Consider the following 22,617-nt stretch of genomic DNA (forward strand, 5'->3'; position numbering starts at 1 on the left):
GGATGGATTAACTCTCTTTAATAAACATAAATCTGCAAATGAGTGACATTAAAGGAGCCGTGTTTTGATTTTGGCTTGTAATGCACCGCACCCAATATGAAAGTCTTTTCCGTTTGAAAGACAGGAGGACGCATAAAGGGAATGAATGAATGGATGAGTGAAGTGATGAGCGCGGGAGCTGCTAAACTGACGGATGGATGATGTACAAATAGCAATTAATATGTGAAGGCAAGAAGGCAAGAAGACAGTGTTGCCAAGCAGTAATAAATAACAATGTCACTTGGCATGGCAACTGAGAAAGAGAGAGAGAGAGAGAGAGAGAGAGAGAGAAAGAGAGAAAGAGGTGTGAGAAAGAAGGGTGTAAATGTGAGCCAAGGGAGCTGTAATAATTACTTAATACACTGACATAGGGCTTGCATGGCGTGTGTGTGTGTGTGTGTGTGTGTGTGTGTGTGTGTGTGTGTGTGTGTGTGTGTGTGTGTGTGTGTGTGTGACATGTGTTTATGTTAGAGACTCAGAGAGGTGAGCTCCACAGGGACCAGGTGTCATGTCCAACGGGGAAGGGACCATGAATCATCTCAAACCCGACACGTGACATGTGTCTGTGTGCGCACATTCTTGTGTGAATGAGCGCACACATGAGATTTTGCAACAACCTATCACTGCTACATACGTGTGTGAGTCCACGGAGGGAACACTGTATCACGAAAATCTGCTCAGTTCCGCCCAATCGCACCTCGCTATGGCCCAGCGTGGCATTCGGTTTTTAAACAATATGAAGGAGATGTATTGATTTAATTGGCCTGTAGAGACCCGGCGTCCTGATGTCACCTCGAGGCCAGCTGCTTTTCTGCTAGCTTCTGGATTTCAAAGCTAAATCATTGAGGGTTTATCCATTTAAAACGTCAAAGCGATTGGAAATCAAACGTAATACTTATTTATAATACTGCAAAAAAATACTACAGCTTCATTGAAATGTTCCCGACGGGTGGCACAAATACATTCGTCATCACATTTGTTGATTTCTCCCTCTCCAATGTCCATGACATCCTTAAACGCTCTCCTCTCATGCCGTCGTTTCTACTTAAATATGTCTCCTCCCTCTCGGTGCAGCCTCGAACAGTCTCAGTCTTGGCAGCTAAAAACTGAAATAATAGGTCAACAATAATTATATGTGTATATGCATGTATGTAAAGCACTCAAAGAGTGATCTGCGGCATATAGTCCTGATTATTGTGTCAGAATATCTGGCAAAAAATGATGATGATGAGGGTTACCATTTGGTCCTCACTGTCTGCATGTTTATAAGTGCTTGTGGATTTCTTGAGTGGACGTGTTTGTGTGAGCATATGCAGACCGACACACGCAGGTCAATAAGGCTCGACGTTAGTAGTCGGCACTAATGGACTCTTAACATGACCTTTCCCCTCTGACCTCTCACCGTACTGCCATTTGACCTCCACCACCTGTCAGGGAATGGGCGAGGGAAGGAGAGAGAGAAGGAGCCGAGAGCAGGACAGATGAGTGATGGAGAGGAAATGTCAGAGAGCTGAAGAGATTCAGGTTGAGGAACAACAGCTGTAGGAGGGGGGTGGGGGGATGAGTAGAGTTAGATGAAGGTGAGATGAGGAGCAGCAGTGAATGACAGACTGCGGATACTGTAACCATATGTTTGGGGTTTGGTGGCTTGAAAATCAATTAGTCTGGCCTAGCTGCAGATGCTGTCATGTGAGCCTAATTACTAAGAGGATGACAGGTAACATTAATTATCCTAACCTCTTTGTCATAACAATAGCCACTCATAAACTAATTGGAAAGTCTTTGGTGCTTAATTGTATGTCTCATTTAATAACTACACGTAGAAATAGTCTCTCTCTCTTTGGAGGAGCGACGTATTAATTAAAAAGGCCAGCGATGTCGGCTCCTTATCAAAAGGGTAATTTAGAACGAGTAAATGAATGTGAACAAATAAATGTGCCTCATTATTCTTCGCAATATTGGAGAATTATTTATATCCAGAGACAACTTTGTTGTTTTTGATCGGAGAATAAAATCTTTCTCTAAGTTACTCATTGAATCATACTATGTGATCTATAACTAGTAACTAACTAACTAGTAGTCTGAACACTTCTAATGATACGTGCCAATGAGCAGCCAATAGCACCACCATCACTGTTCTTCTAATCCATTACGTCAATTACATAACACCATTTAATATTACTGAGATTATAATACACTTTATGAATATGTTTCAGGGTTGATAAACACTCAGCCAATCATTGCTTTCAGGAATTAATAATAATATCGCATCAAAATGTAAAGTGCCACAAACAGGGTATTTATATACACAAGAAGCCCAGTAATAATTATTGAAAGACCGAATGTTTTATATGTATTAAACGACAAAGATGTATTGAAATATTTCGAGGACAACTGCAGAGAAAAAGAATACATTAGTCTGCCGACCTTGGACAGCTCAATCGATACTTGTGAGCATTAGCGGCCCTCCAAAAAACTGGAGGATCGAGAAGCAGCATTTCCATTTTAACTCAATGATGGATAATCCTACCTTGAATAACTATGCTTATATTAAATAGGCAGCGGGCGTTTAGTATTCTCGGTCCAATCTAATAATTGCTTAAAAGCGGATAAAAAGAGTGAACTATTAGTGATATTGCTAATTACTGAATAACCAATCAAGCTAAGTGTTCCCTGAGTGAGTATGATAGATGAATTGTAACGCGTGCCGGATAGTTTGTGCTTACGCGTCGTATACGGTATGCGTCTATAAATGTGTGTGACAGTGATAAACTGAAGGTAATCTATCCTGAAATATGTCTTTGGGGACGTGGCTGATGAATTGGAGTGAATATGGGTTTTGATAAATTCCACGTCAAAGAGAGCCCGACGTTTGAACCAGGAAATAAACAAAAAGTCAACACTCATTTTTCTATGACATAAATCTGGAAATACGTACGTTTATTTGTTTAGAACAACAACAGCTAAAACTCTACGTGTCTGTGTTTGGTCAGTTTAAGGGCAAAGGACACAAATGTCTATGTTGTCGTTTTCTTTTTTTTGTTGCTTTTTGTTCTAAATGATTATCATAAGCCAGCATCATTAGTGTAGTGTGTGTCTGTTGTCCCTGCATTGTTTCATGCCTGTCAGACTCATGAAGATGAGTCCAGCTCTCTAACTCTACGCATGCAGCACGACTAGGAACAGGAGAAGGTGCAAACACAAAAGAGCAGACGCTTTCACATGAAAACCAGCATACACACACATTGAAAAATTGAAAATTGCTTCACTGACGAACATATATGTGCAAACACACCCAGGTACAGCATGATAAATAAGTGCCACACTGCCTTATTAGTCCCAGTAGTATTCCAGGTAAGATACTCCCAGCCTAATTAACAAGTTGTATCCCGGTGTATATGTATGTATGTGTGTGTGTTTTAAGTGTGTGTGAGTGAAAGCGAGAGAGGGAAAGACGGAGTGATTTGGTGGCTTACTGTACTCATTTGTGCCTGGCATTTAGAACGGAAGAGCCGCGCCAGTAAATCTTGCTGGATTGAAATTAAATAAAGCGAGGGGACGCGGAGGAGGAGAAGAGACAGGGGGGGAGAAGAAAGACGGAGAATTACTGCAAGAAGAGTACTTTCTTCCCCTCATCGCTCTCGCCGAAAGGCCAAGTGACAATTTGAACAATTACCCGGAGCCATTACCTCAATCTGAACCTGGCCGCTTGAGGAGAGACAGACCTGTGAGTGAGTGACTGAGGGTGAGTGAAAGAGTGAGGGGCAGCGAAGGGGACGAAAAATAAAGACAGCAACTGAGAAAATGACACACGAGGAAGAGGAAAGAGTCAAACTGACAGAATTATTTTACTCAAAGTAGTTAAGGCATAATTTGCCACTTCCACACCTCCAGAAAAACAAGACAGAAACACAGCGGAGGGAGATTTGATTTCTACTTCATGACTGGACCAAACAAAACAATGTATTCATGAATGAATGAATACCCCTTTTCTTTCCTTAAATAAAAAAAGGTATCTTCATAAACTGTTGTCATACTTTATATAATATGATCGCTCAATGCCACTATCAGCATGACAGCGAAATCCTGCGTAAAATGTGTGTAATGTACAGCGAGCCGGCCATTATTGCAAAATGGTGTTCCCTAGCTGTGCATTATCTCACTTAGAACATGGCTATTTGACTCACAATGTTGACTTATTATTGAATAATTGTATAAAGAGAAAAATTATACAGTATTCAACAAAGCCGTGTAAAAAAATAAAAATAATCTCCATGTTTGCGGTGGTAACAACATGAAACTACAGAGATAGATTTGTTGTTGACTTTAATTGAACAACAAATTGGGCGAAGTTAAATTTACTCACAAGTGGAGGCGTGAGCAGGAAGGATCTGATCTCAGCCTTAAGGTTTCTTGCCGGCAGCAGATTTTAAAAACAAAAAGGGGGAAATTACTTCCTGACGCATGTTCCAGTTATTTCTTTACGAGGCACAAACGTCGGCAGATCCCGATCACGGGCCGCAAACGAGACCAGGCGGAGTCTCTAAAGTTATCGGGACTGAAATGAAGCTAGTTTTGATTATCTAAATGTGGGTCACAATGTGGTGAGATGGGATTAACAGTTTGCTAAAAGTGTTCCCATTAAAGAAGCTGATCGTGGCTTCGGATCACCACAGCTGTAGTGTTATGTGTAAAACGAGACGGGGAACATGAGGAGCGAGCGTGAACCGTAATAACGAGAGTCCACAGCTGGTGTGGCTGAGGTCACATACATGCATGCGATCATGCAGCCACAGCAGCATATAAAACACCCAGATGCACACGGTCCAGACAGGCCTACTGTGTAATTGACACCCGGCAATATTTCATATTGACAGCCACGGGAGTGATGGTGTGCAGTGAAAACAGAGCAAAGATGTAAGGAATGGTAGGTGGGCGCAGAACAACGTGACGGACATTCCTAAGCTTAGGATTACATTTCACCGGGTAAATAAAACTAAATAGATTAGCGCTTGGCAGTTTATATTTATTAGTGACAAGTGCATGCAGGTTTCATTTCTGCTGAACTACGTGTCGTGTCGCTGGAGGTTGTAAATCAGAAGAGATTGCTGGTCTTGTTTTTTCTCAATTCAGTTGGTACGCTTGGGTATCAACTGAATATTTTGATGTTGATATTAAAGTGTCTTTAACACTCAATGCACTACTCTCTCTCTTCTTCCCGATGCAGCCCTTACATCTTCCTCAAAACAACAGCCTCCTCTACTACTGCCACTTGTTCAGCCTCAGTGAGGTTTACCGGCCACCTCTGAGAACCAATCACGTTCCCCACAAGAACTGAACCTCGCAAACAGGTCGTTCTACGGGGAATACAGCGTGGTTTTAAAAAGGGATGTTTGTCCGGTGAGGAGACCCACGGGAGGAGGACTCACCACTCAAGAGGCCAATCAGGCATGGAGTCCCTTTAACCAGTGACCTTGAGGGATTTGTCGTGTCCAACTATCTACAGGGAAATGAAACTGTAACAATATCATAACAAGAAATAAAAACGACTCCTCTGTGGAACCGGAACGCTGTGTTGGGATAATATTCCATAACAGGTGTTATAAGGCAAGGTGTTGATGCGTAAAAGTAGAGTAAAATACATATAAAATGCATCAAGAGGAGAACAGACGGGGAGGAGGAGAGAAGTGTCTGTGTTTCTGTCACAGAGCAAACAGAAAAAATGTGTGGATGATAAAAATCTAATAAATAATCTCCAACCGTATCTCATCAGATATGAAAGTGCAAAATCAGAATAAGGAATAGGAAGAAAAATGAATATGCAGATGGAGGGATATTATGGCAAAGGACAGAATCAGATTAGATATGAAGTGAAGCAACTGCTTCCACAGTCAGAGAGGAAATAGGAGATGCAGAAACAAATGTATATATTATCTTCAGAGAAGAGAAAATGGACAACGTGGATCAAAGGTTAAACATCTGGCCCAGGGGTCAAAACGATGAAGCAGGTCTGGAAGCTGGACCTAAAGAATTAATGCTGACACTGTTTGGACAAAGATGTTGACGAAGAGGCATGAATAAGTGAGATGGACGGGGGTAACGAAGAAGGGAGGAGGGGGAGGAAGAGGCAGATGAGAAAGTGTGTGCCCTCTGACCTTTTGGGAAAAAAGAGAGCGGAAGGATGAAAAGAGAGGAAAGAAGGGAGAGAGACATCCGTCTTTGTTAGAAGAGTGTGATGTGGCAAAGCATGTCTGGATTAAAGAGAACACGAGGACACCCCGGGCACCGCTCACCCCCGACCTTTTAACACATATATTACTACACACAGACACACACACTGCTGCCATATGTCGGAATTCACCAAAAAGGGGGAAAATAGTGACTTATAACCTGTTTTATCTGTATTTTTACTTGTATTTGATTAAACTTTTAACTGGTTGGATGAGATACAATTGATGTGTTTACATGTGTATGAGATATATAGGCTGTGATAAAAGAGAGCAGTAAACCAAGCCACACTCTGTTGTTGTTCAATAAACAAATTCAATTACTGTTCACCTGATATCTGTGGAATTATTCTGAATGCTTATCTGAATAAAATATCCTCCCGAAAGGCAAATCTGTACAATTTATGGACAGTGTATATATATATATATATGAGGTTTTCCTGGATACAGAACCAGGCCTGACAAAAATAAAGATTTCAGATCTTAAATTACTTTTGGTACGGTTGGACTTCGGGAGGCACTTTTTATTTATGTCTCAATTGTCTTTATTGATCCTTTTGCGGTCATTCCAAAAGGGAAAGACTTTTATAGTTAGTAAAACATTAAGTATGAAAGACTATATCAACGGTGCGCTGAGCTCTGAGCATTACCAGTTGTGGCATACTGGGAAACCTTCTCGATGAAAGGCCACCGGGTCATTAAAATCAAAGTGTTTACCCCCTCGGGAGTATTGATGTGCTTAGCATTTTCATGCCGATCTGCCTATTAGATTACGATAGCGCGGGAGTGTTTGTGAGAATCCATCATGATGAATCAATATCTTACAGAAGCTGATGAACCTATAAGAAAAGGAAAGCTGAACATGAGACTTGATGAAAGAAAGTAGACACAGACCAGTCCGTCTTGTACACAGAACAAGGCCATATACTGGCTGGTATTGAAGGAAACCAATACACTTCTGAACAAATGCATGATGTCCCTTTTGCACCAGAAGAGCCTCTTGTTGACACTAGAGGAAAGTTTATGGGATGTCCAGGAATGAGCAATGCCATTCAAAAAGTGTAAATTAGATTCCTCTGTTCATTCTGCCCCAGTGGGGGTTTTGACCCAACATTGGTGCCGGACCCAACCTGAGTGGATCACAAAGACCATGAAGAATCCTCTTCTGAGGGACCAAAAGGTCATTCTAAAGTGAGGCCGTGCTGTTCAGAGTGGAACAAAAGTAGTAAGAAAATATAGATAAAGGGTGGGTTACAAACTGTGTGTCTTTTTGTGTGAGTGGTTCAGGGTCTTACCATCCCGACGGCCTCCTCATTGAGGGGGGGCCTGGTCTCTGTCGGCTGGGGGCTGAGGGCTGAGTCACTGCTGCTTCTCACCAACAGTGGGGTGTCTGTAAAAGAAACATCAACACAAGGACACAAACACATCACATAAGTGCAGGTAGCTTTGAGTGTTTTTTTCCTACTGAGGCCTGCTCTTAAAGATTTGAGTGGCGACCTCAAGATCGGCGGCACGGTAATAATGTTTACTCTTCAAAAATTCTTCTCTAACAGAGACACAAATCCACGTCTACAACATGATGATCACCACAGCCTTATGAATACATGCTTTAAGCAGCATCAGTGATGTGTGTGTGTTTATAAAGTATGTCTGTATCCACTGGGTAACTACCGACAATGTTTAAAGTAGAAGTCCTGCAGCCTGTAAATCAACCACTTCCTCTTCTTTCTTTGTTTATAGAAGGAATCTGCACGAAGAACTTGACAACACCTATAACTATAAGTCAGAATAGTGAGAGTCTGCATCTGCACTGCTTCAGAATATACAGCCAGTGTCCCTGATACACGCCAAGTGTGTGTGTATACACACACACACGACTACCTTACAAAAGCTTCTGCTATTTTGATTTTTGAGTCACAGTTCAGCAAAATTCAAGTCTAATAATAATCCTTTAGATGACAAGATACAGACCCGGAGCTCGTCATGCCACACTACAGAGAGGAGCTGGTGTGCGCTTCTTTACGAGTGCCAAAGCATGGCGAGGATGCAAGAGAGAGGAGTGATGAATATTCTTATGTTCTTAGGTTGACAAAATTAATTTCCACTCTGTTGTTTGCAACGTGCCATCAGTTCAAGTCAGCGTGTGCTTATAAAACAAAAACCAGAACCTCCAGGACATCCAGTGCAATGAACTAATAAGCAGTTTTTGTTGGACAAAATGCTTCTCGCAACATATATTGAAGACATGGAAGCAGCAGAACATAAAGCACATAGACTGTCTATAAGAACTGGACGCAGCCGCAGTGATGTCACCCATTGGTTTGTGTGCCGTTTGGGAGCCTCGAGTTCGCCATCTAGGATTTTGACTATCAACGTTTTGCAACCAGTGAAGGGAACTGACCGTATTTGGACTGATTAGACTGGACGGATAGTCTATTTTACTCTAAATGAGACATCATGCTTTAAGGACAAAGACTTGAAACTAGCGATTGAGACCATAAACTCATGTTTACAATGTTTTTAGTGAGGTAATAAATCAAGTGAGAAGTCATGTTCTCATAGACTTCAATACAATCTGACTTATTTTTGCAACCCGAGTCATCGCCCCCTTATGGCCATAAGAAATTAGGTACAAATACGTGATAAAAAACTAAACAAATATATGCATATGGGTGTGTATTCATTTGGGCAGCTGCATGTTTTGAAAGACACGCTTTTCACAGCTACAGGATGTAGAATTTAATCAAATAAGATTAAGAAGATGTTTTATTTACTTTTTCTCCACAGAGCCAATTCAAACTTCTTCAAACAGTTGTGTCTGAATTCCAATGAAGACACACTGTACTGAGGCAGAATGTACTTTGTTGAACAGACGCCACAATAAGGCACATTACTATCTCCATGGAGACTCCCAAAAGTGTACAATTTTTTGCTTGTTAAAAATAAATTAATAAAGAGCAATGGAGGTATAACTGGTAGGCGGTGGACATTAAGTAGAAGAAAGCATGAACCTAAAACATTCACAGTGTCTTTTAATCATCCAAACTTCTCAGCCAGCACAACCCGAGACATTTATGTGTTGCATTCATGTCCACATCTGTTGATTCCATACTATACTGCAGCAGTGTGATCAGAAGCCCGTTCCTGAATGTTGTTCTTGTAGACGTGCACGGCTCCATGTGCTCATTAGGTCTGGGAGGAGCAGCTTGAATATCCCATCAGTGAACACACTGGCGTCCATGCGCCCAAATGGCCAATAAGCGTCTGATTTGCAGCTCTCTATGTGCATGTAAGTAACATATGATGGTGTCTCCCTCTCCACAGCTCATCAGCCCACTGCATAAAATCATCATCGAACAGAAGCTGACGGATGACGCACACCACGCTGTTGCCTGCTGCTTCTGCTGGAGCTTGAAGAAATAGTGAAATGGTTAGAAAAGTCAACACTGCGGAAAGCTATCCAAATAAATAACATTTATTACTGGAGGTATTATTATGATGTGTGTGTGTGTTGCACTCCCGATCCTCAAATCTACCAGCCCCATTCATGGGCCCATCAATCCATATATACATTAAGAACACTGCAATGTTAGCCGCTATAGTTCCACTGGGAATAAAATGAGAATGGCGGCGGAGGGGGTGGAGGGGGTGGAGGGGACCTCGAAATGGGTAGACTACTCAGAACACATGCCAAATGATATTTGTAGGGTCATGTATTGATTGTCACAAAATGGACCCTTGGTGCTCTTAAGACTGGCTGTGGGGTATGGATTACATCAAACCACTAATCAATTCATCTTCTTAAAGAGAGGCAATGAAAGACAGATAAATGAACGGAGGACAAAGGACGTACAAACTGAGAAACAGTTGAAGGAAGCAAGTAAAGAAATAAAGGGACAAACAAAGGAAAAGATCATCAGTGGTATGCAAAGACGAGTGCAATGAAACTGACGATTAAAAAAAAACAGAAAAATTCCCAAATTGTGAAGACCTAAATTAAAGAAGCCTTTAAATATAATTGAATTCTATGCTATCCTCTTCCCAGTCTTAGATGGAAGCAGACATGAATCACCAGAAAGGATGTGGTCAAAATGTTCTGTTGTGTGAAGGTGCTGTCTGTATTCAGTGGCACATTAAGATGAATTACAATGACCATCTAGGGACAAATAGTGATGCTATGATGTCCATATACCTGGAGGCATTCCAGGATCAATAGTTTTCTACTAGATTGGCAAACTGCAGGGTCAGTTTCAGATCACATAGTATTAGTACTGCAGTCTCACTGCCGTTCTAATACTATGTGCAGCTGTATGCTTTTCTCAATTCCCAGTCTGTACATCTTTGATTCCTTTCCTCGCCTCATCTCCTCAGGCCTTGCCCCTCCACCCCATGGGAGATGTGAGCAGAGGAAGAGACACAAGGAGAGAAGAGTCGAGGCAACAGGCATTTAACAAAATGAGTCGTCCTCCGAGCCGTCATTTTAAAGCGACGTCAGGAAAAGCACCGGGGTTACTAATAACATTACCGACGGCTTCCTTCTAATCGAATGTCCCAGGAAGCCCTGACAGCGTGACAGAGAGCCAGCATGAACAGTACCAGGACCCTAAATGGAATTCAGCCATGATTAATTCTACTATTTATACCAGTGCATTTCTCCCTCGGACAGGTCAATATATCCTGTGAGGAAAAATGCCTATTTCTGACTTTTTTCTTCTTCTTTAAATCACACAGCCCAACTGTATATGATGTACACAGTGTTGGACACTTGACATTTCTGCATCCCCTTCATTTCTCTCAAGATCTTAGCCATGGTAACAATTACATTGGCTGCTCGAGTCGCGCTGAAGCACACCACTCGAAGAAAAACACTTTAATCAACGGTCTTGTCCGCTAATGCTGATCATGCATCACTTCAGCACTGTGATGCTTCAAATTTGAGCAGCGGCGCTCATCAGCACCACTAAACCAATGTTTCGGACTCTGTAGGAGTCCTTCTTGGATTCAAGTGTGAAACCTCCTGTGAGCAAGTAGTTGAAAGAGAAGGAAGCATAGAGCGAGAGAAGGAGACTTGGTGGGACGGTGAGACAGAAACAAGTGGTTGGAGTCGGAGGCAAAACATAAGACAGTGATAGAGGCCTAAGTCTGACCTTCTCACACTGACAGTGATAGTCTCCAGAGCTGCGTTACCTCTAATCTACCATGACAGTCGCACATTACTACTAATCTCTGCTGACAGGCGACCACGCCGAAACAGACTAAACTTCCTGTCTTAACGGTGTCTGGATCATACAGCGAAGGCCCCCTTTTCACTCAGGAAGGTCATGCAAGCCAAAACGTCAATTATGTCAAAGCTAGTAGCAGAGATGCAAGATACAGGACTTTCGCTGTAACAGACATGATACGTGAAATTAGATCTATTACAAGAAGGGCGTCGGGATTCTTTCGATCCGGCGTCCTTGAGCTCAACAGACCGTGTGACGTCCTTCAAGCCGACTGAGAGATTTTAATAGTCTCATCAAAAACAACAAGAGCAGAAAGTAATGGAACTTTCTGATATCCTACTCACAATAGATGGATGAGCGTTATCGCGCTCCATTTGGCCCATTAATGACATTTTGAAAACAACCTTGACAGATTATGTTTAAATGTCGCGTGTTCATCTAGACGGATGGTACGAAGTCCACGGACTGTGCAGCAAAGCGGATCCGGAGTCCACAATTCATAACTAAGTGGAGTCTGTGATCAGCTGACAGCCGGAGCCGAAAAGCAATGCCTTGGTTTTAGTGAACTGCCGGTACACCCGATCCATCACCCGCGCGGTTTGTTGTATTGACGCAGAACTACATTTTGGACAAGTTGCCGTGACAGCTGAAAGCCATCTCGCACTCACATCTACAATACCTCTGCTGAACAAGGCGCTTGACTTGACACGAGACAGAAAGAGATGAAGGAAGGGAGACAAAGAGGAACCAGGAGAAGAGGGGGAGAAATAACGAGAGGGAGAGAAAGAAAGGTCATTCAGATAGGTCCATGCCACGTTACAGTAAGCAGACGCAGACATCAGAGTTCGTCCCGCCGCCTGACATTACGCACACACTTCCTGTCCTCTGCTTCTCCTCATCGATTCTCTTTCATCCCCATCTCATTCTGCATCTCAGAGACATCGCTGCCAACATTTCAGCTGTCCTCATCTTGTTCTGATCACTGTCCCGCAGAACATGCCCATGACGTCCTGACCTTTATCTGCTCTGTAATTCAAGGTTAACATCATTCCTATTGTCTAGCGTAGGGGGGTAATAAGAATATACTGGACCCAATAAGTAAACGTGTACATTATTATTGCTTTCTTTTATTTATGTTTCAACTTTTTAGCCATCTATGCATCCCTCCAAACTGGTGTTTTGGGACTTGAGTACCAGCCCTCACTGACGTTGCCTTGCAGTCTACCTCTGCATCACATTTCAGTCCCAGTGAACCTGCTTCTTGTTTCACATCAGTCGTGACATTGACCCGTCTGTGCACCGACCTGCAGGTTACATCTATAAAGTAAACTCAGGGGTTTTCCCGAAGGACTTTACATTCTTTTTCAAGTCAAAGGAACTCTTTGAAAAAGCTTTTCGACAATGTGTCAGTAAACCTTTGAATTACAAAGTAGGGATTTCTGGCAAAACTATACCTCCCATCAAAGTGCATGCAGTGGGAGGAAATCAGAAGAATATTAAGGACAACTTTATTGTTCTTATACTGCACGTGTGGCTAGACTGTTGATCTCTGCAATCAATGCAGAGTGCCAGCTGAGTCAGCAATGGGGGAAGTACTGGAAATACCTGCAGTATTTGGTTGCTCAGAGCCAGCAGGCGCAGACACAGAGCGGTCGTGGTTTGCCAGAGATAATAACATGGACTGGCCTGTCGTCATAAGAAAAATACGTTGTCTAATTTGGGGAAAGAAATTGGGATGTGATGACAAATGCAAAAGCCTCACTGATGTTAAGACCATTGTTCTTCCTCTAGAGAGAAAGCATATTATATCGTTTAGCACATTACTCTGGCTGGGAGGAATAAGGTTTATATTAAACCTGAGATGAGGCAAAAGTTGTAAAACTCTGTAAATAACTTTTTCTAGTATACAAATCTTCTATGAATCAACATAAAAGTAAAGTATATACAAAGCATGGAGCAATAAAGAAGCGCTACCAAATGTCAACCACTCAAATCTCAAAATATAGCCCTGAATTGTCAAACATCACTTCGTCGATGTGTCAATCTAAAAACATAAAGACTCCCTTTGATTTGATGGGCGTCAGAGTGAGGCACCTCCAAAATAAATATACAGTACATAAATGAACAATGACTCACTGGACTTGAGGGCTGAGGAATTGACTTCAATCTCTCCCCCTGCGACCGGCTGGAAGACGGAGAGCTCAGATTGGTAGAGGTCGGGGCTGGGGACCAGCCTTGAGTTAGCCACGCCCCTCTGCTGGGCTTCCTGCTCCTCATACACAGCCATCAGCTAAACGGTGAGGAAAAAAAGAAAACACACACAAAATGTAGCTGGTTATTTATTGTAATTCGTCTGTTCTTTTCATCCATTATGAGCACCGTATTTGATCAGAGTGGAGCAGCAGGAATCCTGTTCAGAGATTCTTATAAAACTGCCTCTTCACAATCACTCCAGGCTTTCTATTAGCTGCACTCCCTCCTCGCGCTCCACTTACACTGGAGGTAAAGCCGCTCCAATGTGCTTAATTCACGGCAATTCAAATGCATAATACAGTACGATGCAAAGATACATTTTTAGCTAAAGAATAAAGAATATGCACACCAAAAAAAATATAGATATTAACCACTTTTGTTTGAACACAATTTCTGAGTTACCTTGTGGATGAGGACGCTATAGAGGACGTCCAAGGAACCCAGCATTCCTGCGACAGAGTGTGTGTCTCTACTGTGTAACAACCGCCTCCATCCGTGTGTCCCACCTCTTTGCGTGTGTGCGACCCCCTGCTAGCTCTACCTGTGTTAAATAGTGGAATCCCTGTCTATTGAGTATTGCACTGAGTCTGCGTTTAGCCTAACATAGCACGGGGCTTGTCAACACAGTGTTCTAGGGGCCTCCACGTGAAAACCTGAATAGACCCGTGAGTGTGTGTGTCTGTGTGTGCGCGTGTGTGTGTGTGTGTGTGTGTGCTTCATGTCTATAGTGGCCAAGAGTAAAGAAAGGGGACTTTGCCAGTACAGCCAGAGGCTTCCTGCTACATCGGAACCCGCAAGTGTGCAACATACTCTCTCACTCATACAGACGCATGCTACAAACACCGAAACCATACGAGAGCGTGCAAACTAGTGTGCACACACACACACACACACACACACACACACACAGATGTGAGTCACTGCACGGTGATTTGCTGGCTGGCTCTTCTGCAAAAGAAAGCAACAAAAACCGATGCCAACATTCTGAAAATGTAATTCTAAAGCGCAACGTGATGCCAACATTTGAGACTAAAAGCTTACGCAGGTGCTCGTACAGAGAAGTCCAGCGACAGCATCTTTTTTAGATGTTTTCCAAGGCCAACCTGATGATTAAAGCAGATTTTCACTGGAGGTTTCTTCATTGGGTTTTTTGATAAATTAGGAACCGGAAAAAAAACGGAGAATGTTTTGCTCTTGCTCTCTCTCGATGCGTCTCTGGCTCTCATTCATTTTCAAGGTACTCGTGTCACTTAATGCACCCGCAAGCCCTGGAGCACTTGTTGAGGTGGAACTGAGTGTCGAGGCACTTATTCTCGAAGGCTTCTCCTTGATCTGCCGTGGCTTGGACTGGACCGCATTCGCCCGTCACTTCAGACAAAAGCATCTGACGAATTGAAAATGTTAATGTACAAAACTCCAGTTTTTTTATGTCTGTGTGTAGATTCACTTCCTGTATATGTGCTCTCTTTCCAGCATGACCTCAGCTGACAGAGAGCAGAATAATATCAAGTTATACAATATCACACCTTTCTTATCCTCCCATATCTCACCAAGTATTCGGTCTCGCACACATTCATGGTTTGTCACACTCCCCTTTTCTGTCCAACGCACATCTTTCTCAGCGTCTTCTCTTCGCTCTTATCACAAATGTCCTCTGACTTCTCTTTTTACTTTTCCTTCCAGCTTGCTTATTGCTACTTGCTATCTCTTTTTCTCCTCATCTCTGACCCCCTCTTCCGTCTCCGCACTTACACCTTTTTGTCACCACGAGTATAAAACCTTGGTTTTCTCATGCAAGCACAGCTATTTTAATTTGCTGACAACTTATAGCTAGTATTTATCACTTCAAGCCGCTTTGGTGCAAAAAATGCACAAATTGAATTAAAAAACAAAGAACAGTTTCAGTAAATGTGTCTGTCATAAATAGTACAAGACTATTTTCTCCCAGATAAACACACAAAGAGGTGGGAGAGATTCTTAAAAAGAGAACATCTGAAAGAATGACAGCAAGAAAAATGGTCAGACAAATTCAACATAGTCTTGCTGAGTCTTTTAAAAAGCAGAGTTGGAAAGAAAAAGGACAGACAGACAAGCGATTAGGACTTTGCCTCTGTTCTCTTTGACAGGAGGCTCAAAGACCTGCCAAACAAAATGACACCGCATCCCGAGCTTGAGAGAGAGGGAGAAAGAGAGAGAAAAGGTGAGACTGCGTAGACGGAGCCAAAGCTCGCAGAGAAAAAGAGAGAAACGGCCACGGAGAATGTGATGAACAGAAGCCGAGACAGGATTGTAATGATAATAATGAGGGGGACTGACAGATGTGCTGTTCTGTAAAAAATGATCACAAAAAAATGAAAAAAACCTTTGGGATGTCAGCGAGTGAAAGCAAAAAGCAAACCTGAAGCTTGAGATTGTCTGAGAGTGTCACCGTGTCAAGTGTGAGTGCATGATGTGTCCATTTTCAGCAAAATGAAAAGTTGCATGCTGCCAACTCTTTCTCTGCTCCTCTAACAGCCTTCTAGACTGCTGCTGTATCGTACGCTCAGGAGCTGCTTCCAGGCACAGAACACATCAGATGCCTTTCCAGCATTAAAGTAATGAGTTAATCGTTTCTTCCCGCTACCGACGTGCGTCTCCGCATTACTGTTATATGTGACAGTTAACCTCTTAATCAGCTATCCTGTCAATAACATCAACAGGCTCACAGATGGAGATGCTAGTAAACTTCACTTTCAGCTTCCTGTCAAAACAGACATTTCACTTTGATCGTCTTGCTAACAACCTCATGTAGAAGTGCCTTTATCCATCTGCTTCAAATGCCTCCGAGCGAGGAAGGCGGCTTTGTTTTATCTTCGTTTGGGTTTGGGAAGAGACGCATTATTCGTTCAAGTAATAAAAAAAAAAAATCTTCAGATGTCAGGTTCAACCACAAATGGCAGTTGAGTTAGTGTCTGGCTTCAGCACACTTCAACAGTACTTGGGGTGAAGATGTTCGTACTCACAGTATCTCTCCACTTGAACAACGTGTTGAATTTATCACAATGTGTTACTTTCCTCAGGATCATATATTAAAATAATTGCATAACTACAATTACCGCCTCACGGCCGCTTGCCCCCACCAACCAGTCAAGTAGTTTGTTCAAAATGTGATCACTTTATAATTTTATTCTTTTGGATAATTATGAATTCTTGTGTCATGGCAAAAAGGTGTTTTATGAATTCACAGTGACCTTGATCTTGACCTTTGATCAACAAAAGGTCTAAGCAGTTCATCCTTGAGTCCAGGTTTACGTTAGTTTGATAAATGAGACATCGCGTTCACGAGAATGTAACGGACCAACGGACATCCCATAAACATAATTCCTCTAGCCACGGCGACCGCCAGCACAAAGGCATAAAACACAATACTACTGAGTCCAATTTAGGACATTTGGGACCTGTGTTTTGCCAAATAACCGTGACTCCATTTGAGCTGTCTACTATACAACATATGTGTGTACAGCTCTAATTAAAAGCACACATAAACCCAGAGGTTTAAAACACTAAAGCGAGCTAAATCATTCCCCAAAGGGTTGCTTCTAAGCTTCCTCTCCATCCCTTCTGCACTCCCTCATATTTATGGTTACTGTGTGGTCAATAAAGGTTCACACAGGTTACCCAGGACAAGTACAGGCTAGTGGGAGGTAATTTGGGCTGTGTGCGGGTGTGGGTGTTTGTGTGTGTGTGTGTGTGTGCTTGCTGGACTATCTAATTTGAGAGCTTGGATCAATCGAAAGGCTTGACCCAACACGCCAAAATCAAACACTTCCACCCAGACACCAATACATCAAGTCTTAAAGTCTCAGCCACACTTTTCCTCAGGACCATCGCTAGAAGCTTGTAAAAACCAATAAGATAGCAGGATTTATATGATCGGATATGTGGCCTCTTTGCATTGTTTGTGAAGAAGGTTTTGGGGATAATGACAGAACTGAAGCCACAATATAAAATTCATAAATAGTGGGAATTTGTTAAAAATGTGCCTAAGATAGGGAAATACAGAATGTGAAAAATCACTAATTTCAAAGTGTGTGACAGAAAATCATTATTTTATGATCCCAGCGCAACTAATGACTAATGGTATGGGAGTGATCAAATTTCACACTTTATGATGTGAATATATATGTGTATATACATACATATATATATATATATATACACACACACACACACACACACACACATAAAGTATATACACACATATACATACTATATATACATATAAAACACATATATATGTATATATATATACAAATAATATACATATACATATATCCATAAATATGCAAAGGAGACAACTGTATTAAAACACATCACATCAGCAGAAGCCTACAGCACACCTACACAGGTGTTTTCAATCATGCAGGCTGATTAGACATCTCGTCAGGTGGCAGCTGGGAGGAGCTACGCTGAGAATGATCTTGTTCCAGATGAGCTGCGCCTCGCCTAAAAGTAGACGGCAGCAGGCGGTGGCAGCAGGGGGCGCCGACAAACAACTGTGGTCAAGTCGGACCGTTTTCAGTTGCATTCAGCGAATAAATCAAGTCAAAGAAACAGTTAGATTCAATTGCTGTTGTATAAATAAGCTTAAACGTGGTGTTTGTTGTCAGATCTAAGAGCCAATCAGTTCTTTGATCTGGCGATAGCCAGGCGTTTCCCATCATGCCTTGGGTCACGCAGTCAGTGGGGACCAACTGCTGCGCCTGGCTCTAAAAACTGCGGTCGCATCAATCTCGTGAGGTTACCGTTGACTTGAGGTCATAAGATGTCAATCAAGAACAGACTGAACCCCTACAGAGTCTTGAGAAGAGCACTAATTAGAGACCATGAGTGAAAACACCTGTGTGGGTACATGGAGCCAGAGGCTTCATGGGTCCAACTGGCATATTGATATCAGAGGATTTACTTACTATTAACTTTGGACATTAAGTGTGTACTGTATATCATCAAATATGAGTGTGTGGGGCCAGAGAATGACACACACGTCAGTTTAATGCAAGATCGTTTATCTACAGACAGACTCACGATGCTGCCGGTCTTTTTGAGTGATGAAAAAGACATAATTCAATCGCTATCCTTGTAAATACCAACACGATTTACAGAGCACAGCTGACAGCGATATTTTGAAGTTCATCTAACTCAGGTAATCAACATTAATTGACTGCAGCTAAAAAACATTAAACATGAGAAGCTTGCGAACAGCAATAATTGTGCCCTTGATTTTCGGCCCGCAGATGATATACAACATTATACACAGTGGCATGTGCACGCTGTTGTGTGCACCGCTCAGCATCTTCGAAAGTGTGTGTGTGTGTGTGTGTGTGAGAGTGAGTAAATGAGTGAGATCGGGGGGAGTGTGGGGTGGAGAAGTGCAGAGTTGGTTCCTTTCCTTTTATTAAAATTAAAAGAGCACATGAAATTTAAATAGGTAGATTAATCGCAGTTCAGGATTTAAGTGCACAACATGGCATCGATGGTCACACTCACACTCTCGCACACACACACACACACACACACACACACACACACAACCACAACCATCCCTTTTCACATCATACCCTTTATAATCGGGTCGATTAGGGCCTGATTGATTGCTTTGGAGTGGATCGATAGAATGCAACAATCAGCCAAATGCATGAGCACACAGCGAGGGAACACACACACACACACACACACTATCCCTCCCTCACACGCACACAAAACAATCTTTAAATATGCTTAAGCTATCTGTACACCACTGAGCTTTGATTTCAATTTATGTCCACCATAAAACAAATACAAATAATCTATGACGCTCAAGTGCATTTGTGTGCTTTGGCACCTTGTGCAGTCAGCAGTATCTTGAGCAATGGCCAGTCCATCACTATCGCCGGGTGAGGTGGCTACACCTGTCCATCATGTGTGTGTGTGTGTGAGTGTATGTGTGTGTGTGTGTAAAAAACATTTTCTCCTCAAAAAAATGCTAATTTACTGCCATCTGCGCCATTTCAGCTTTCTGTGTTGCTTTTTTATTGAGAAGGAATATTATTAATGAACTGCGATGATCTAAATAAAACAATAAATTCAGGATAAAACATGTCATCCGGGTTCAAATTCACACAGCTTTTACTCTGACGTAACTGTTCCTCATAAGAAAGAGCAGGTTTGATCACTCAGTGACACACACACACACACAGTAGACTGACAGCACCACCTAGCTCTACACTACAGAAGCTGCATCTGAAGTGCATCTTTACCCCCCCCCACCGTCTACTGTCTGTTATTGTGTCATTTATGTGTTTTCTACGCAAACAAAGTAACTGTTTTCTGCCCGTGAGAAGCAAAGAAAGAAGAAGACAAAGTAATGCCGTTACTGTGTTATTCTCCGTCTGTCTCTCAGCTGGAAGGAAGAGACGCTGCATGTGAAAGCGACGGCTCAGCGCCTTGTGGTTTATGTTGTGAGCGTTTTAAACACCATCCTTCAGCTACGGTGCTCCATCCATACCCTTCTTTTGATGTAACGTCAACGTTTAAATACATGCTATTGTCTCATGAAGTAATCTTGATGCAGCTCTTTGCGCAATCTGGCCAGATTAGGTCACTCGGCTCGGCATACTGTAAGGAAGATAGCGTGAGAATTTTTTTTTTTTAAAGCGTGTGTGGTGCCCGTAAAAATAATTGTGCAGATCACAAAGAGAATTTGAATGAACCCTGAGGCGGGTCAGCTCTTCTATGCCAGGCTATGTACAAGTTGGCCTTTTTGTCTTTCATCAGCAAATATTCCTGCTTAGCCCGGTTTTCCCCTCCGGCTTCCCTTTGCCTCCTCTCTTTCCCCTTCCTTTTCCTCTTCCCTGGTTACCTCCTCCCCTCATAAAGTGGCTTCCTCTCATCTCCTCTGTCTCCTTTTCGCTTCTCTTTCTCTCCCGCTCCCTTTCTCCCTCTGCTTTCCCTTGGCTTTGCCTCCCGTAACCTCCTCCACAGCTTGCCTCTCCAGCTGTCCCCCTCTCCCCTCTGAGTTGTAGCGGTTCCTTACAAATCAGCAGATGTAAATCATCATGTTCCAGCACTTTGCTCTATTGGAAACACCCACGAAGCAACAAAGAGCTCATCGATTAACACATGAATCTGATACACCCGGGCTCACTCCCTCAGTCTCCCTCCTCTAATTCCTCATTCGGTTTTATTCTCTGTCCTGTCTTTCTTGTTTTCTTCTCTTGTGAGCTGTAAAGAGTCAAATGTCAACAATAGATCAATGCACAGATCAGAAAACACACTTCACACATATACAAAATACCCCGTGCATGCGTTCACATATGCAAAACAGGGACAACACACACACACACACACACACACACACACACATCTCTCTGACTGTGACCCCTCCAGTGCAATCGATCCATCGCCAGCCGTGGTAATCCATAACCAGGATGGCGGTGTCTCCGAATGGAGAATATGGATGAATGAAATTCACCTGCTCAGCAGTTTAAAGTGTTTGTTTGTGTGTGTGTGTGTGTGTGTGTGTGTGTGTGTGTGTGTGTGTGTGTACTGACCCTCCATTGATCTGCAGGCCCCTTGGCTCTCAAGAGGAGCATTAGAGATCCAGACGAGACGGACAGGATGAAAAAGACCAACGGGGGATAGAAATATTGTGAATTATGAAAAACAGGGTCATAAAGACAAAGGGAGGGGCGGGGGGAGAGGGAGAGTCGGTCGCCTTCACACTGTACAGACCGTTTATAGTCGAACGCCAGATGAAAATACAGACTGAAAGACGTTATATTAGACGTATTATTGCGAGAGAGAGGAAACAGAAGCTAACTGCAACTGCTCAGTGACTTTGTGAACTTCAGACTGCAGACCTTCAGTGGCTACTTGAGCTTCCTCACTAATGCAGACGGTGCTCATACATGCCTTGGGTCCAAATTTGCATTTTCATACATACTGTATAATGTATTATACGCTTGAGGAAGAATGCACGAATGCAATAATGTGTGAGCGCGTGTCTGAGTGTGTAAGCCATGAGGCCGTGGTGGAGACCACACATGGCCATATGGAACCGCATTATGGAGACACACAGTGGCACAGATGGACACATTCTGTGCAGGGCGGGCCATATTCTCCATGATCCACCAGTCTCCGTCTGAACGGCAGCGCGCAGAAACCTATTGACCAGAAGAGACTGCACAGGATTCACCCACTGGGAGGATGGGAGGAAACACAGATCAAAGCAGTTTTTTTTGTGTTCTTTTCAAGGTGGCTATATTATTCACAAAGTCATTTTGGTGCGTAATTACACCGAGGTCTAAAATGTTAATGATTTACTGATGTTAAAGCGCTACACGCATAGCCTTCAGAAGTAGTCAGTGTTCAAACCAGCGTCAAGGTCTAGTCTACAGCTCTCACATCACCTGATAGCTCATTTATCCAGCTTTCCTTTCCTCCCTCCTCTCCTTTCTTTCCAGCATCTTATCTCATTCAATTGGCTCTCCACATAACAATGGATGTCTGAGTGGCTTTTCAAGTAGGATTTGCTGTCTGTCAGATGTGACTGATTAGGCTACACGCACACACACACACGCGCACACACACCATTTGCTCTCTCACATACATGCAAACACAGTTTCACACTCGTGGACACACACAAAATGTTTTGAGGTTGATTACCCCGGGCTTAACGTGTCAGAACGCTAAGCAGTAATAACTGTCAGCTGACAGTCCTGAAGCTAAACCTCTGATCAATCCAGCACACGCACACACACACACACACGGACACGCACAAGAATCAGGAGAAGAGATTGTATCGCACCGTCTACTACTACATACATCACTTATCAAAGGGGGACTGATAGAGTGAGAGG

General features: G+C 42.7%; 1 protein-coding gene across 1 annotated transcript in view; it reads right to left on the reverse strand.

Moving 5' to 3' along the window:
- Positions 1-22,617, reverse strand: part of LOC306748159 (partitioning defective 3 homolog B-like) — a gene marked incomplete at both ends in the record, with an annotated part of 181,009 nt that overhangs the window by 130,262 nt on the left and 28,130 nt on the right. Inside the window, 2 exons of the mRNA XM_079231291.1 lie at positions 7,562-7,656; positions 13,625-13,778. Coding sequence (XP_079087417.1) covers positions 7,562-7,656; positions 13,625-13,778 — 249 coding nt within the window. The remainder of the gene's footprint in view (positions 1-7,561; positions 7,657-13,624; positions 13,779-22,617) is intronic.

Source organism: Taurulus bubalis (assembly GCF_910589615.1).
Source record: "Taurulus bubalis genome assembly, chromosome: 15".
In the NCBI taxonomy this organism is placed as follows: domain Eukaryota; kingdom Metazoa; phylum Chordata; class Actinopteri; order Perciformes; family Cottidae; genus Taurulus; species Taurulus bubalis.